General features: G+C 41.9%; 1 protein-coding gene across 1 annotated transcript in view; it reads right to left on the bottom strand.

Moving 5' to 3' along the window:
* Positions 1 to 2: 2 nt before the first annotated feature.
* The window catches only part of TMEM266 (transmembrane protein 266), a 107613-nt gene continuing 91372 nt past the window's right edge, over positions 3 to 16243 (bottom strand). The window contains exons 13-14 of the mRNA XM_054214097.1: positions 6671 to 6721; positions 3 to 1234 (exon numbers count right to left, since the gene is read on the bottom strand). Coding sequence (XP_054070072.1) covers positions 642 to 1234; positions 6671 to 6721 — 644 coding nt within the window. The 3' untranslated portion in view covers positions 3 to 641. The remainder of the gene's footprint in view (positions 1235 to 6670; positions 6722 to 16243) is intronic.

Raw genomic sequence — 16243 nt, 5'->3', positions numbered from 1 at the left:
TGTGGTGGTGGTTTATTTGTGGTGGGCGGTGGGATGGCACATAGACTGGTGGCGGTGGTGGGGTAGAAGACAGGAAGGGAAGGATGGAAAGGGAATAAGAGAGGGATACAAGGTAAGAGGCAGCATGTGTTTGTCAGTGTTTATTCCCATCCCCACTCCCTTCCCAGCCGTGCTCAGCCCCTGGGCAGGGTCAGGCCAGGGGGCCAGCCCGGGCCCAGGCTGTCCAGCAGCTCTGTCCTGCCCCTGGGCACCGTGGGTCTGTGCTAGCCCTGCGCTGGTGGAAGGTCCATGGTGCTCCTGGGCACTGCTGGGCTGGCCCCAGGCTGCTGGCAGGACAGGGCCAGAGTCTGTCCGCCCCCCCCAGGCACTGTGGGTCCGTGTTGGCCTAAGACTGGCGGAAGGTCCATTGTGCCCCAGAGGACATCATAGGTCCCAGCTGGCCAAGAGCTGGTGGCAGGGCAGGTTCATCATGCACCACGGCCACTGGTGGGCAGAGGCGATGCTGGCTTGGGCCTGGGCTGGTGGCCATTGCAGGAGATGCCACGGGTTGCCTCTAGCACTGTCGCCTTGCCTGTGGCAGCCTTGTGACCCAGTGCTGCGAGTGTGTCCCCACAGCTGTCCTGGTTCCCCCCAGGCTGTCCCTATGCCTCAGGAACCCTGCCCAGCCGTGGCTCCGGGGGTCCCAGCGCCCCATATTTCTCATCGATCACCGGGGCACCCTGTGGGCAGTCGATGAGGGGCTTGAGCTGGAAGACGTCAAGGCTCTCCTGGTTCCTGCGATTGTAGACACTAAGCCGGTGGCCCAGGTCGGGGCTGGCCCCCACTGAGCCCGCGGGGCTGGGCAGCTTCAGGTTGACAGGATCCAGCCCCTTCTGCGCCAGGCAGGCCTCTTCCGACAGGGAGGACAGCAGCTCCTGCACCATGGCCTGGGCCACCTGCTGCCGGCTGGGTGCCAGCTCGGCCCGTGGGCTGGCAGCAGCCTCGGCAGCGTCCTCGCAGGCCGTGCTGCAGTCCGGGGAGGAGCCCAGCGTCTGGCTGCTCTCGCTGCAGGCTTGTGTGCCTGAGCTGACGGTGGAGCGCGAGGCGCTGCCCGAGGTGATGCTGGCGGACGTCCCCGTGCTGCCCAGCCGCATCGGCACCTCCACTGTGAAGAGGTCGGAGGAGATGTTGGGGCGATGGACGTCGATGGCGGCGGTGGTGACCACACAGATGGCTGCCTCAGGGACGGCACTGTCTGCAGGGAAGAAAGCAGAGAGAGGTGGGTGAAGGCCCCACCGTGCTAAAAACCACCGTGCCTCCACCCTCACCTGTGTCTGCTTCTTATAGAGCAGTTGTGTAAATGTATGGAATAGCTGGTGAGCAACACATCCCCTTCATTGACATGGCTTTTTTTATATGTACAGATACAGCTGTACAGAGAGAGAGAGAAAAGGGGCATGTACATATATAAGTAATACCATATACCTCCAGCTGTGTGTACTTATTATATAAAATACCTATACACATCTATAATACATATTATCTAACTTTACACACATAACACTCTCTATAAATATATGTATATTGTTCTGTGTTTGTAGGGAAAGAGAGCAAGAATATATAGCAAGTGGTATACCTGAAAGTGGGATATATGAAAATGTATCTATACAAGAACATATCCTCTGCAACTCCAAACTCTTTATTCATCTACATTTTGGAATATATATAGTTCTATATATCCCTATGTTTAGATACATGCATCTTTTATATTTCCATGTATATAATGAGGGGGTATGGAGAGGGCTCTTAATATATAAATAGTATTGCATACATCAATGTATGTGTGCACACACTCGTCTTTTTTTATATATGTATATATTACACACACAGCCTCTCTCACACATACATACATTTTTTTATATACACATAATCTGTATATATATATATAGCCATACATATAGGGGGAAGTGTGTGAGTATATATATAGAGAGAGTTCCATATGTAATCCACTATACCTATATATGTACACCTAGAGGTGTGAGAGATACACACTCCATCTATAGTACAGTGTCCCCCCTTTAAATACATATAATAACCTATGATCAAATGCAACAGCCTAACACAAATACTGTCATGCACACACACACCCCTTTTCTATATAGATATCTATCTATATGTGTGTGTGTGTAGATATGGGGAATGGGTATAGAAGGAGGAATAATAATAATACATTACACGTACACATGAACACCCCCTCTTTAGTTATATATTGCTTTTATATATAATGGGAATGTATATAGAGGGATACATAGCTATAAATAATACCATATACATATACACACATAAACACATATTTAAATAAATATAGATTTATTCCTATAGATATGGGGAATGTGTGTGTATGTATAAGGAACTGCATATATAATCTGTTACACCTACACACAGACATTTGATGTGTATACTATGTAATACATGGTCCCCCCCTTTAAATACATAGAATTTAATAGAATACACACACTTGCTCTTATACACACATATGCATACTGTTATATATAGCTATCTGTGTATTTATCACTCTGTGTGTATATACACGGGGAATGCATATAGAGGAATATACAGCTAGAATACATTATACCTACACATAGAGATAAATACACTGGGTTGTTTTGGAGTTGTTTTTTTTTTTTTTTAGTAGCTCTCCAAGTAGATTATGGGGATGTATAGAGGGATATATAGCTACAAATAATACTGTATACCTTTATATGTACACACACACATATATATCGTAGATACATACAGTCTCTCTCACCCTCCCCCCCCCATTTTATTTACACATAATCTTTATTTATATATAGATTCATGGGGAGTGGGGGAAAGTGAGTGCACAAGTGCGTGTGTTATGCGCTCCATGTATACTACATTATACCTAGATATGTACAGGCATTGTATATATAGTCCCGCCCTTTAAATACATACAATTATCTGTTGTTACTGAATGCACACAACCCTTCTGCATTTATCAATAAATGTATGTATGTATTTCTCTGTGTGCGTATGTATTTATGGGTTATACATATATATATAAAATACATGAACACATACCTCTATTTATATAGCTGTACAGATACATATTTATATATATCACCATGTATAATGGGGATAAATACAGAGGGCTATACATCTATAAATAATAGAGTGAGTGAGAGTGTGTGTGTCTCTATACCCAGTCGCTCACTCTCTCTCCCACACATATTTTATATACATGTAATATTTATGTATAGATTGATCTATATAGCTGGGGGGGCATCTGCTGGGAGCCCCGTATATAATACAGTATACATATGTACACACACACTTGATGCATACACTATATAATACATAGTCCCCCTTTAAATACGTATAATTACCTGTCTTGAACTAGCATACACACGCACATACCATTTATTTGTTTTTCACACTGAGTACATACACAAGGAATGTGTATACAGAGGGAGATACATATGTAATATGTATATTGTACCTATAGGTGCCCACACACACTAAATTATATGCATATACACAGACAGGGTCAGTCACACCTCCCCTCCTTGCCCTCTAGCGTTTTAACCATACACCTATGTATAGAGTCATACAGCTCTATATGGGATGCACACAGAGAGCTATACACAAATAAAAGTAATACCAAATAGCTATTTGTGTACGCACACGTGTATTTTTAACAGCTATGTATAATTTATGTGTGTATGTATAGACAAACAGTCTATACACACATACAGATTTTATATACACACACACATATATATATGCATTTATCCATACCTATAGAAAGAGTGTGTGTGTGTAAGTATCCCCATTTATAATATATTCTACCTATATATGTACTGCATCTTATATCTACTATATATAGAACATAATACATATATGTGTATAGATACACTCATGTATAATAGATAAACTATCTATGTATACACACAGGCTCTCACATACCCACCCATATATATATATAAAAATTATATATACACATATTATTTTTTTTTATATATATATATATATATAAAATATTCTGGGTAGCTACACATACCTTTACCTGTCTTCGTATCTGTCTGCATACACACACTTAAATAGCTTTATATACACACACATATATAGGGGAATGTATGGGGAATATACCTATATATAAAATACCATGTACCTACACGCACGTATATACACACAAACACACATATATAGAAAATATACACATAATACAGATTATACATAATAAATATATGCAAATATACAGACACAGTCTCTCTTACACACCCTCTTTTTAAAATATATATAATTATTTAAAAATATATACAGTGTCATACACACATATTTTTTTCTCTCTCCCCCTCTCTGTATATATGGGGAATTTATACATAGGGATATATATATATAAAAAATACATTATACCTATACATGATACACACACAGAGCTATATCCATATTATAGGTAATACATATTAAAAATATATGTATATGCACTGACACAGTTTTTATATATATTACATAATATAAAATACATCTATACATGCAGTCCCACACATATATCTACCTTTATATATAAATATGTATTTACATATCCCCATGTATCTATATATGGGCATACATGTATACACTACATTATATATGTACACACACACACACATTCATACGCATACTATAGAATCCATATAAAATCTGTAAGCATATAGTCACAGACACACACCTTTTAATATATATTACTATATATAATAACATATCTATGTATATGCAGTTATACACACATATAGGCATATGTTTATATATAAATATATATACCTGTGGATATATATAAAATACATTATATCTACATAGGCATACACATTCATATTTTATATAAAAAATACATATAAAATATATATGTATATACACAATCACGCATAAACACCTTTATAGATCTTCACATATATAGAACCATATGTAGACATATATTCATATGCCCGTACACATATACATGTCTTAATATATCAATATATATCTGTGTGTGTATATATATATACACACACATACACACATTATATACATATGCGTGTATATATACACACACATTCGTATTTTATGTAATACAGAATACATAAAAAATATGTATGTATGTACACACTGTCACACACATTTCTTTTTTATGTCTCTATATGAAAAAACAGAAGATCTCTAATCAGCACATATGTATCTCCCCATGTATATCACTGTAGGGATGTATCTACAAGGATATACATATATAATACATTACACATAGATATATACTTACAACCATGCACTTACACACACTTTTATTTATTCTTATGTTACATATACATCTATATATATCTCCATGTGTGTATGTATATATGGGGATATAAACATATAACTCATTCTACATATACATAGATACCTGTTTTATGTCTATAATATATACACACGTATACATATTCAGAGACCATCTCTCACACACCCCCACACCTTTACATAAAGATTTATATATTTTTATATATTTAATAAACGTATTTAGAAAAAATATCTCTGTATACACACAGACACAACCTCTCACACACATCTTTATATGTATATAAAGACATACACCTATATCTTTATATATGTGCATATATAGGTATATATACACAGGCCTCTGTACGTATATAAGTCTTCTCATATATATGTGGATGTATGTTTGGAGATACATATATGGTACATTATACACATATATGTACAAACGTATATATTTTTACTTACATCTTTTTTTATATATGTCTGTATACTGGGATTTCTGTGCATATACGTGGGATATACATATATAGTGGATAATAGATTTATATGCATACACACATATATACACATTTAATATATATAACATCATATATATGTGTATACAGACATATAGACATATATGTCTGTATTTCACTGTGTATACACACTATATATAAGGATTATGTGTAGGATGTATGCATATAATACTTGTACATATATATACATATCTCTATATATATGTACATGTATATGCAGACACACACATCTTTTTTTTAATGTGTGTATATATGGGATACATAATACATTATACCTAAAAAAAACCCACACTTTTTTTTTAATATATAACTATACGAAATTTTATATACTTTATATACATAAGGGGGAGGTGCACACCCACACCCCCCCCCACCTTGCTTACCATGACATTTCCCAGCCGCCCGCAGCCCCCCGGGCCCTGCCCAGCCCCGATGGCAGCAGGACACCTGCCAGGGACAGCCAGGGCACAGCCCGCTGTAGCCTGACCTCGGGTCACGGACCGTGCCCCCGCTGAGGTCTCTTACCATTCCCTTCAGCCTTCCCGAGGCTGGCGCTGGGCTGAGCTCACTCCCCCCTTCTCTTCTCTTCTCTCTTTTGTCCCTGCTGTCACTCTCGGGTCTGTTTGAACCGTGCTGCAGACGGGACAGCCCAGCTAAGGGGAGTTCACCTCTCCCAGGTCTAACTATTCTGAGTGCCTTCAGGAGCAAACCTTCAACGTTTAGGGAATTACAATTTGGTACAAACTTCCACGGAGCAAACCAAGAGATGCTGCGGTGGGTCTCATTTCCAGGACAGACATACATCCTTGTTCAGTCTCACCCGGTTTACAGCACACAGTGCAATGCAAAAATACAGTTCACATTTACATTTTTCAAGCAGAACTTACCACTGCTAGGCTCGTTGTAGTATCGACTGATGTAATTATTCATGTCATCCTCTGAAAAAACAAAAAGGCAGCCATTAGAAGACCATTTATATGATTAAATGGTTGAAGTTCCCCCCTGTGAAAGGCTCTCCTCTGCCCTGTGTGCCCAGGACACCACCCTTTGTGTATTTGTAGGCCAGACGACCAGGTGTGACTCGGCCTAGGAGCTCTGCAGGTAGGGGCACTGGGAGGGCAGGTTTTATTTCTCCTAAAGACATTTCTCTATCTCATTTCAGTATTTTTTTTCACGCGGCCCAACACTGCTCCTCATTCTCACTTGCAATCCCCTCCTGAGACCTCTGCTGCTGTCCTGCGGAACGGCAACATCACCGCTGTCCCTGAGCAGCTTCCCCGTGTGTTGGCACTCTCTTTCCTCTTAAGTGTCTCTAACTTGTTCCTGTGAAACGCAGTTGACTTGAATGAAGAAACGATATCCAGTATGTTTCCAGAAGACAGCCTAGAACCTCCCCTCTTCCACCTTGGATGACATGGCCAATAAAAGCCACACAAGTTTTCCGAAACAAGTGGAAATGCCTCTCCGGCTCAGCACAAACGCTGCTGTGGGAAACAAAAACCAGAGCCCAACAAGGCAGCTCTCCAGCAGCTCTAAATCCGTGTAGTTGTAATGTGTAAATCCCTACTTCTAAAATAGTATTTTCTTTTTTTCATTTAGAATGAATAAAGAGTTACTTTGTTGTATATAACATATATCTATAGATGAAATATATAGCATAATAGTAACGTTACATTATCTGTTGGCTTAAAATATGCTATAAAGATTTTTTTCAAGTCAAGGGCATAGTACTACGCTTGTAGTGCCTACGTGAGAGCTACACCTGAACTTCAATAAAGGTAAGATAAAAAAGAAGACATGACGGCAAAAGGGAAAGCAGCAGCAATATTGCATGTACGGGTTTTAGATGCCGCAGATGACAGTGGGATTTCCTGTCATCTTACGGAAAAGCAGAACTTTTTACAGTCGCTGAAAAAGAAAATAACAAACTCCTCTTGTTGCAATTCTGAGCTGAACGCAAATATTGCTGCTAAGAAAACAGTATGGGCAATCCAGGAAGAATTTCAGGCTTACAAGCAACCTGACCTCCCCAATTTGCGGTGTATCGTGTGCTCTAAAAGCATTCTCTCCTTTTAAGTGCTCTTTTTGATACCGTGTTTCAGAAAACCATGCTCATCCCTTGGAGCCAGATTTCCTTCGTCCCCCTGGGCCTCTGTGGCTTCAGTCCTGCCTTTTCACAGCACATTGCGGTTTGCAGGTGAAAGAAACAGATGTTTTCTGGGGAACGCTTTCTCCACACAACAAGACCCAAACCACCAAGCACTCTGTACCTGAAATAGCTGCACTCATAAGAAGGCAATCTAACCTGACACTGAAAGGCAACATGGTTGTTTTCCTGGTTTCATTGGATCTTAAAAGCTTTTTTGGCCCTTGTTGATCTTTAAATGCCTGCAGTCAGAGGTGTGCTTTGTGCTAATGTCTGAGTTTAAAAAAGAGGCCTCAGAGTAGCTCAAGGCAATGCCGCTGAATTAGGAGTACATTGCAAGGCTTTTCAGCTATCTGCTACTAAAATACACTTCATTTCAATCATGCATAATTTATATGCTATATGCCACCAAACCTGCCAGCCCATATACATACAGGTTCTTGTTCAGGCATGGAACCTTCAGCTATGGTCAGAAAATACCTCCATATCTGTATTTCTGGTAACGCGCTTTCAGCACATTTAACTTAGAGTCTAATTCTAAGCAGAGAAACGAGGAAACCAGAAGTGCAGTTTGGCCCGGAGGAGGGCATGTTCGACATGGCAGGGGTTGCCCCTCCTCATCACCCGGCAAAAGCCCACGGCCGCGCTCTGCCACGGATGGGGGACTGGGGTGCTCCCCTTCCCTTTGGCTCTCACTGGAGTCTGCCCCAAATGCCAAGAGGCTTTGCACCCAAGACAGAAAACAACTTGGAAAAGTCACTCATCTGCTTTTCATGTCTTATGGCAAGGCTCAGATCAACTCTTCTTTAGCATTGCATACATCTGCTGCCCTGGCCATCCGTCTGTCAGCTCACAGAGTGTACCAGGCCACTATTTTCAAACCAATCAGTTGCTCTCAAACCAGTTTAGCAGCGAGATATAGACTGCTCTTTGTATCAGAAATCCTGTTGTACTCACTCGGATCCCTGGGAATGCAGAGGAAAACCACCAATCACCCTGGCCGTGCGTGTGGCCACTTGCACACAAGGCTGGGAGAGCTGTCTGCTTTCATGTTGTTATGTGACGGCCTTATTAACATCATTGTTTTACATTGCTTATCTATTTATCTATAAATAAAATATAGACGTATAAATATATACATGTGTATGTAAAATATAAAATGCATATATATATATTTTTACCTGGAATAGGTTCTTATGAATAAAAACCAATAAAGAGTAATGGAATAACAACAGTAGAATAAACATTTCAACAACAGATTAAGTTTCTGAATCATTACATTAAAGCAAACTGACAATTAACAAACTCATCTTAGTCATATGGGACTCTCAGCTGCTTTGGGCATCAAAGGCTATAAGCAATTCCAGTTATCTCTCCTTATATTCTGCATTGCTGAAAGCAAGGACTTTAAAAAAAAATGCCACAAATATACAACTAAAAGCAACTATTTGTGCATACAAAACATTTACACAAATAAAAAGTACAGTACTGCACATGACTCTGGAACGCTGCTGAAGTACTTTACGGTGATTTACAACGAGATGAAGTCCCCACTGCTCAGTGTGTGCAGTCAAATGGGATCAGGAGTACAACTGCATTTGCAGCTGGTGGCATGTCGGAAGTCCGTATGAGTGAGTAGGGGAGACCAGCTTTTACAAGAGGGACAGATTGCGTATATTATTTAAATTCTACAGAGGGTTTTCTGCTGCCAGTGTATTTTAGTTTCAGCTCCAGAAAGGGAATTATGAGAAATACTTCATTCTTCATAGCTTCCCCATTTTTTTAAAACTTTTTTTTCTTATTTCTGTCACCTTGGAATTTTCAGGATGCAGAAGACTTAATTTTCCTCCTTTCCTAGAAATAAACGCATCTCTGTAAATGCACAGCATTGCTACCTGCACCGCCTTTTCCAGAAGAGAAACTTTCCATTTAAAGGTCCTTATCCGATGCCCAAACGCTATTATTTATAGTAAACTAAGGAACTGGCAGGAAGTAGAAGGAAAAAGTATTTCCCTCATTTACCCTGGAAATGGCAACCTTAGATAAACGTCTGTGGATGGTGACTGGGATCCTCTTGCTACATGCACCAGGAAAAGGCCCTGGGGAGACCTTATAGCAGCCTTTCAGTACCTAAAGGGGGCCTACAGGAAAGATGGGGAGGGACTCTTGATTAGGGAGCGTAATGATAGGATGCAGGGGAGATTGAGATTAGGTATCAGGAAGAAATACTTCACCCTGAGGGTGGTGAGCCCCTGGCCCAGGTTGCCCAGAGAAGCTGTGGATGCCCCATCCCTGGAGGTGTTCAAGGCCAGGCTGGATGGGGCTTTGAGCAGCCTGGTCTGGTGGGAGGTGTCCCTGCCCAGGGCAGGGGGGTTGGAATGGATGATCTTTAAGGTCCCTTCTAACCTGAACCATTCTATGATTCTATGAATGAAAGCCTTTACCCCCAGGAAATCTGGCGATGAAGATCCAATATTGGGTTGAGAAGGCAGAATGGGAAGAGTGAGGCAGCTCTTCCCCACATGAAAACCCATCCTAACCTCTGGCAAACAAGGGTGGTTCTACAATCTTCCCTAGAAAGCAAGAGTGATGGGAAGCAGTCAGATCTGCAGCAGCACTGAGGTGGAATTCAGCTGAGAGCAGGTTTTGCTGGGCAGAAGGAACGAGCAGAAACAGGCTGGTCTCTGTAGTCTATGAGCGTTATCCGCTCAAGCAGTGCGGGGTGTGAAGGATTGTCAAAATTGCATGGCAAAATGAGACACCCGGAACTGCTTCACCTGCTAGTGGAAGATGCCAACTATGTAACTGGAAGAGGTGAGGCAGCAGAGTAACGTGGGACCACAAACAGACAGCAGGGCTGACTCCAACAGGACCAGGGCGTTTCACTAGACAGAAGGGAACATCTGGGCGGGAAGGTTGCTCAGACTCTCACCTACCTCACACAAAGCCAAACCAGCCTTCCCTGACACTAACCAACCACTTCTGCGAGGCTCTCAGAGCAGTACAGTCCAATCGAGAAGGGGAAATAAATCCCATCTCTCAGCCTGCTACCCAAATCTCTATTATTGAAAAAACATGCGGTTCTTGGTCGGGATCCGTCTGACTGCTACTGGATTTTGTCTGATGAAGGTTTTCAAATTATCTGCCTGTTCTTTTCCTGAAAGACTCAGAACACACGCTAAAACAGTTCAGGGAGTAATAAACTATTTAGAGTACAGTCCCATATAATCTCATCTGACCCAAGAGACAATGTTGTAATCTCTCTCTCCTGGCCCAGTAAAAACCTAATAAATTTGGTGAAACACATAAATGCCATTCCACCCAAGGCAGATCTCTCTTTTATTTCTACAGTCCCTCAACAGTGACCTTTAATTGTTTCATCAATGACTTCAGTGAATGAGTCTGCAACCCCCTTGCATACAATAAATACCATTTGCACATCTTTCAGATTAGAGGCCTTAAAAAAGGGATTTCTTTCAAAATATTTCATTATTAAAGTATTTTACTTCATATTTTTATTGCCATTGATTGTACTGCCTTCTGTCTCTCAAAGCTGAATTTTCTGAAATGGAAGGTTATTTTTTCTGCTTCCCACTGAGGATGTGAGGCCTCAGAGTAGAGTAATGTCTTACCCAGAAAGCAATCTATACTAGGAGGTTTCTATAGAAGCAGATCTTTCATCTCCACCACTGCTATCTGACAGTGTCTTCTCCTTAAAGAACCCCTTAGAAGCATTTGGGAAAGAAAAGCAGCATAAAATACACTTTGCAGTAAAAAACAGTAAGGTACACTCTGAGCAGGGAGGTTTTTCAAGGTACAAGTTATAAGATAAGTTATTGTCCCCTAAGCACTTCTAGAAATAGGAACAGTGATGACAGCTACGCTGCTCTGACTTCAGCCAGTGACACTGCCACAACCTGACTTTTCCCAGAAGGAACATAGCCAGTATGCCACTGCAGTGCAGTACGAAAGGAAGACAGAACGTACATCTATAGGTGTTTCTGAGAGCAGACTGGCAATCCACAGGGCAAATTTCCCCAATGAAGCGGTAACCTTCCCAGAGAGATTTCCCCTGCAGGTTGCCATGCAGTCTCAGGCATTCCAGATCTGTCTGACCTCGGCCATCTGAACTTCACCATCACCAAATTCTCAGCCAGACCTAGCCTCTTCTCCTCAGCAGTCCAAGTATGGCTCACTGCTCACTTGTAAAGCCATTTATTAAGGCACATGCCTGCTCCCTAGGCTGTGCTGTACTGTCTAGTCCACCTTTCTGGTCTTGTGCAAGATGACCTGAGCAGAGTTTTTTCCCCTTTGCTTTGCTGGCCCTAGAAGGTCTCTCTCCCTTTCCCTCTAGCAACATGGACTGGACAGTTTGTGCCAAGAGGAAACATGAACTGCCAGCTGGCACTTTCCAGGAGACTTCCCCAGCTTTTCAAAGGCAGGCAGATTGCCACACTAGTGCAAGCTGCAGAACTCACGGGACTGTTCCATTCACACGGATATTCAGTCCCTGCAGAGGCCGGATGGATGCCTGAGCATGTGGATAATCCACCTTGAGAGGAGCTGTCAAAGTTATCTTGCACAGAAAACAGAGCAACATATTCAGCCTCGTTCTACGTAAGAAATCAACCTGAGATGGAAGCTATTGCGCAGAAGGAGATCCTGGGATATGTAATGGGCTCCCTTATCAGCAGATACTGCTGGGCCAGGAAAAACTGGGACAGAAAACCAAAATCCTTAACTGACAACAAATTGGGTGGCTTTGGCCCTCGCTTTAGCAGATCATGCTGCAAGAGCACTGTGTGCTGAGTTGAGCATGGCTGAGATGCAAGACATCTGTGTGTCAGCATGGCTAGTGGCTTTGGGCAGAGGATGGTCTGGGGACCTCGCAATGCTCTTTCCAACCTTGTTCTCTATGAATATGGATCAGCAGATCCACATCAGAGTTGGCTTGTTACAGTCAGCCTGAAGCAAGCACAGAGGAACTTGGGTCTGTCTCTGCAAAATAGCTCCACGTTTGTTGAGTCTAGAAAAACAAAGATTGAGAAAGAATACGGCTACCAACAAAACAATAATTTGCTGGGTAAACATCAGGGAGAAGAAAAGAATTATTTCAGCAAAAGGGTTCAAGAACAAATTGTTATAAACTGGCAACGAATAAATGTAGACCAGGAAAATTAGGAAAATATTTCTAATAATTCAGAAAAGTGAGATGCTGGAACAGCATTAGAATGGCGGCAGAAGGCAAAATACATCACTGCTGTCACGTGGAGCACGATCTGTTTATGAAAGGGGTTATTATGAAAGGGGCCGCATGCTTGGACAGTGGAAAACGTTCCACTTCTGTGTTCCTTTACCTGTCAGCAATGTCTTCACACCTCTGCACCTTAATGATGGGAGACAACTTCAACCTCACACGCGTGACTGTACGCTCACCGCTTCTGGAAGTGAAAAGTTTCTACCCCACCCATTTGGTGAATATGAAATTCAAGAGCCCAGCTTCACTAACTACACACACATTTATGTAAGTGTTGCTTAAGGTTTAATTCCTTTGATTCCTGCCTGGATGATCAGTGCACAGAGAACCACAAAGCCTGAAAGAGGCACCTACACAAAGAAGCCAAATCCTCACTCTTCCACGGATACATGGAGTTTAACCAGGAAGTGGAGTACACTTACGATATAACCATTTCCAGGAGTAGGCTTCAAAGTAGATACATTTCAACATTTGAAAATAACCATAAACTATTTTTTATCTATTGTTCTGCCGTAACAGGGCTCTCTTAGAGCACTAACAGATGATCACCAAAGGAACTGGCTTAGAGTTTAGAAGTGTTCAACCAGCTCAGACTGCCTTGCAAGGAACAACTGACAAAATCCTTCCCAGTGCCCTGCCTTCCCTTCTCAGACAGCTTATGAATAATCTTAAGGGAAGCTCTCTGAAGCTCCAGAATGTTTCACGTTCCCGTCCCAATATCGTACTTCCTTCACTTACAAAACAGCGGGTACCTAAGGGGAGAGCAAGCTTTGCTTTTCTTCAAGCATGATCATAAATTGCAGCAGTCCCTCAAAGCAAAATACTTACTTCTAACCCCATAAAAATGGAAATTTGACTCAGAATAGCTAAAATAAGCTTTCTGTGATGCAAAGTAACAGAGCTAGGATTCGGTTCTTGCTCAAAGGAACAGAAGGGTGGCATATTAATCTTAAATTATGGCAGTAGTGTAGAATTTCAAAAACTGAAATGATATATGCAGGAAAATGAGGAATTTCCACTAGGGACTGTAATTCATATATTATGGGAGAGATTAAAGAATAATAAATTTTGGAAGGAAGTATTAATGGCTATATGGGGCACTGTGAACCTGGCATTCCCTGAAGCCTGGAACTTTGTATACCAAACACTAAAAATGATTTGTGCAGGAGCAGAAAACATTAGATGTTATTCTGACTATGACCAGTAACATACTGTACAAAGTAAGAACTCAGCAAGAGAAAAAACTTCCTTTATAATTTAGAGATGAACAGGTAGGATAGTATCTGCCATTATGTCAAACGGTAACCATCTCCGGGAAGAAGAAAGGGGATGACAAGCACTTAGGATATTTCCCTTGCTCTTGGAGAAAGGCTGACCACAATGGTCCTAAAAATCATTAGCGATGCTGCTGGGCATTCACATGCAACAGCTTTCACCCTAAGCTCTTTACAAACTGAGGCAGAGAAGCTCAGCAAAGTGCTCACAGTGCAGCTAATGTCACAGCTTTGCCCTAGGTTTATAGCTCCTGGAGTCCTGCCCTTCTCTTGAGTCCATCATCTTTCCTGGCACTGATAACGGCACACTTTGACTTGCATGCTGAAGCCTGTGTTTTAGCCTTCCTGTTTGTCCGCTCTGGAGATCAATTTTTTGGCAAGACAAATAAAACCTCCATTCAAAGCAAGTTAAAGGTGAAAAATTTCCTGCTGCTTAGCCAAATTAATTAGAAAATACCATATATCCATACATTTTCCACAGAGTTATTCCTACTATGTTAGGAGGTCTCTTGGTGAACTACTCTGGGGAGACAGAAGCATGTGAGGCAGCAACCAGATCATTACTTAGATAATTAGCACAGGACTGACCAGGCCACAAACAGCTTACAGCTGTACCGCCTCAAGAAGTGTCCTCCAAGAAGAGGCATGAAATATTATCTGAGGAGTTATGGGATGCTTTCAGAGCCCGTTGACCATCTGACTAGAGCTCTTGCCTCTCGTACCAGCAATTAAGGCACTTCAGATAAAAAGAGAAAGAGGTCTGCAGAAAGAAAAGCTGGGTGAAAACACATACTGAAAGCGACCATATCACCCGCACACACAGTGCTCTCCTGGTGCTGGCCACAGTGCATCCCTACACAAATTCCCTGAGGTGCTGAGCGCACCATGTGATGCTGGGGTTACCTGACTGACTTACTGAACGCTGTAGTAAATGGTTGCACAAAATCCAGTGTAAATACCAGAGTACAAGCTACAGCTGCCCCTGAGGAGCTTTAACTTATGCACTATTCCATAAAACTCCCAGGTAGGGAAATGAGTCTGAATGCTTTCTTATTCCATAACCCCTTCGCGGTAAAGTATTCTGCACTGAATGTTTCCATTGTTCAATATAGATGGGGGAAATAAGATTAGCTTGAGATGGAATATCCCGTTTTCTCATGCAGTATGTTCTCCAGCCAACTCAAGCTTGCTGGTTTGGCAGAATTCAGGGGTCTCCAAAGACCGTGATTTTTTTGAAGGCTGACAAAGTTAAGTTTGGCACAAACACATGCATTCCATGCCATACCCTACCCTCAGGTGTTGTATGTAGGGCTAATGTCCTGCCAGAGCATAAGTGACCAGCACATCAGAGCCTGTTTTGCCCAACAGCTGAACTGTAGCTTTTCTTTTAACAGTATTAGCAACCTAGTCCCTTATTTCCCCTCCATTTAGTCAGTGCAACTGCAGATAGTTTTCAAAGCTCACAAATGCCATGTGGCACACAGAGTGATTAACTGCAGTCATCATGCTGAAATCTTTAAGGAGGAAAACCACAGCTTAGAGAAAATGGATGCAAAACAATTCCTAATGTGGTCTGACACAGAGGTTTAACTTGCAAAACATAGCCCTTGATCGAAAGTCGGGATTTAAAACACTGGTGGCTTACAGTTCCAGGCAAAGCAAGTGGTGTGGAAAGCCCCGAAGACAGCACAGCACGTGAAAAGTAGGAGGATACACAAATGACCTACAGGTCTTGATCGTCTGTGCTCTGCAGAGCCAGGTCGCAGGAGTACTTCATGTGCCT

The sequence above is a fragment of the Rissa tridactyla genome, chromosome 9 (assembly GCF_028500815.1).
Source record: "Rissa tridactyla isolate bRisTri1 chromosome 9, bRisTri1.patW.cur.20221130, whole genome shotgun sequence".
NCBI lineage: Eukaryota > Metazoa > Chordata > Aves > Charadriiformes > Laridae > Rissa > Rissa tridactyla.
The sequence above is the reverse complement of the archived record's forward strand: the minus strand, read 5'-3'. Positions and strand labels throughout refer to the sequence as shown.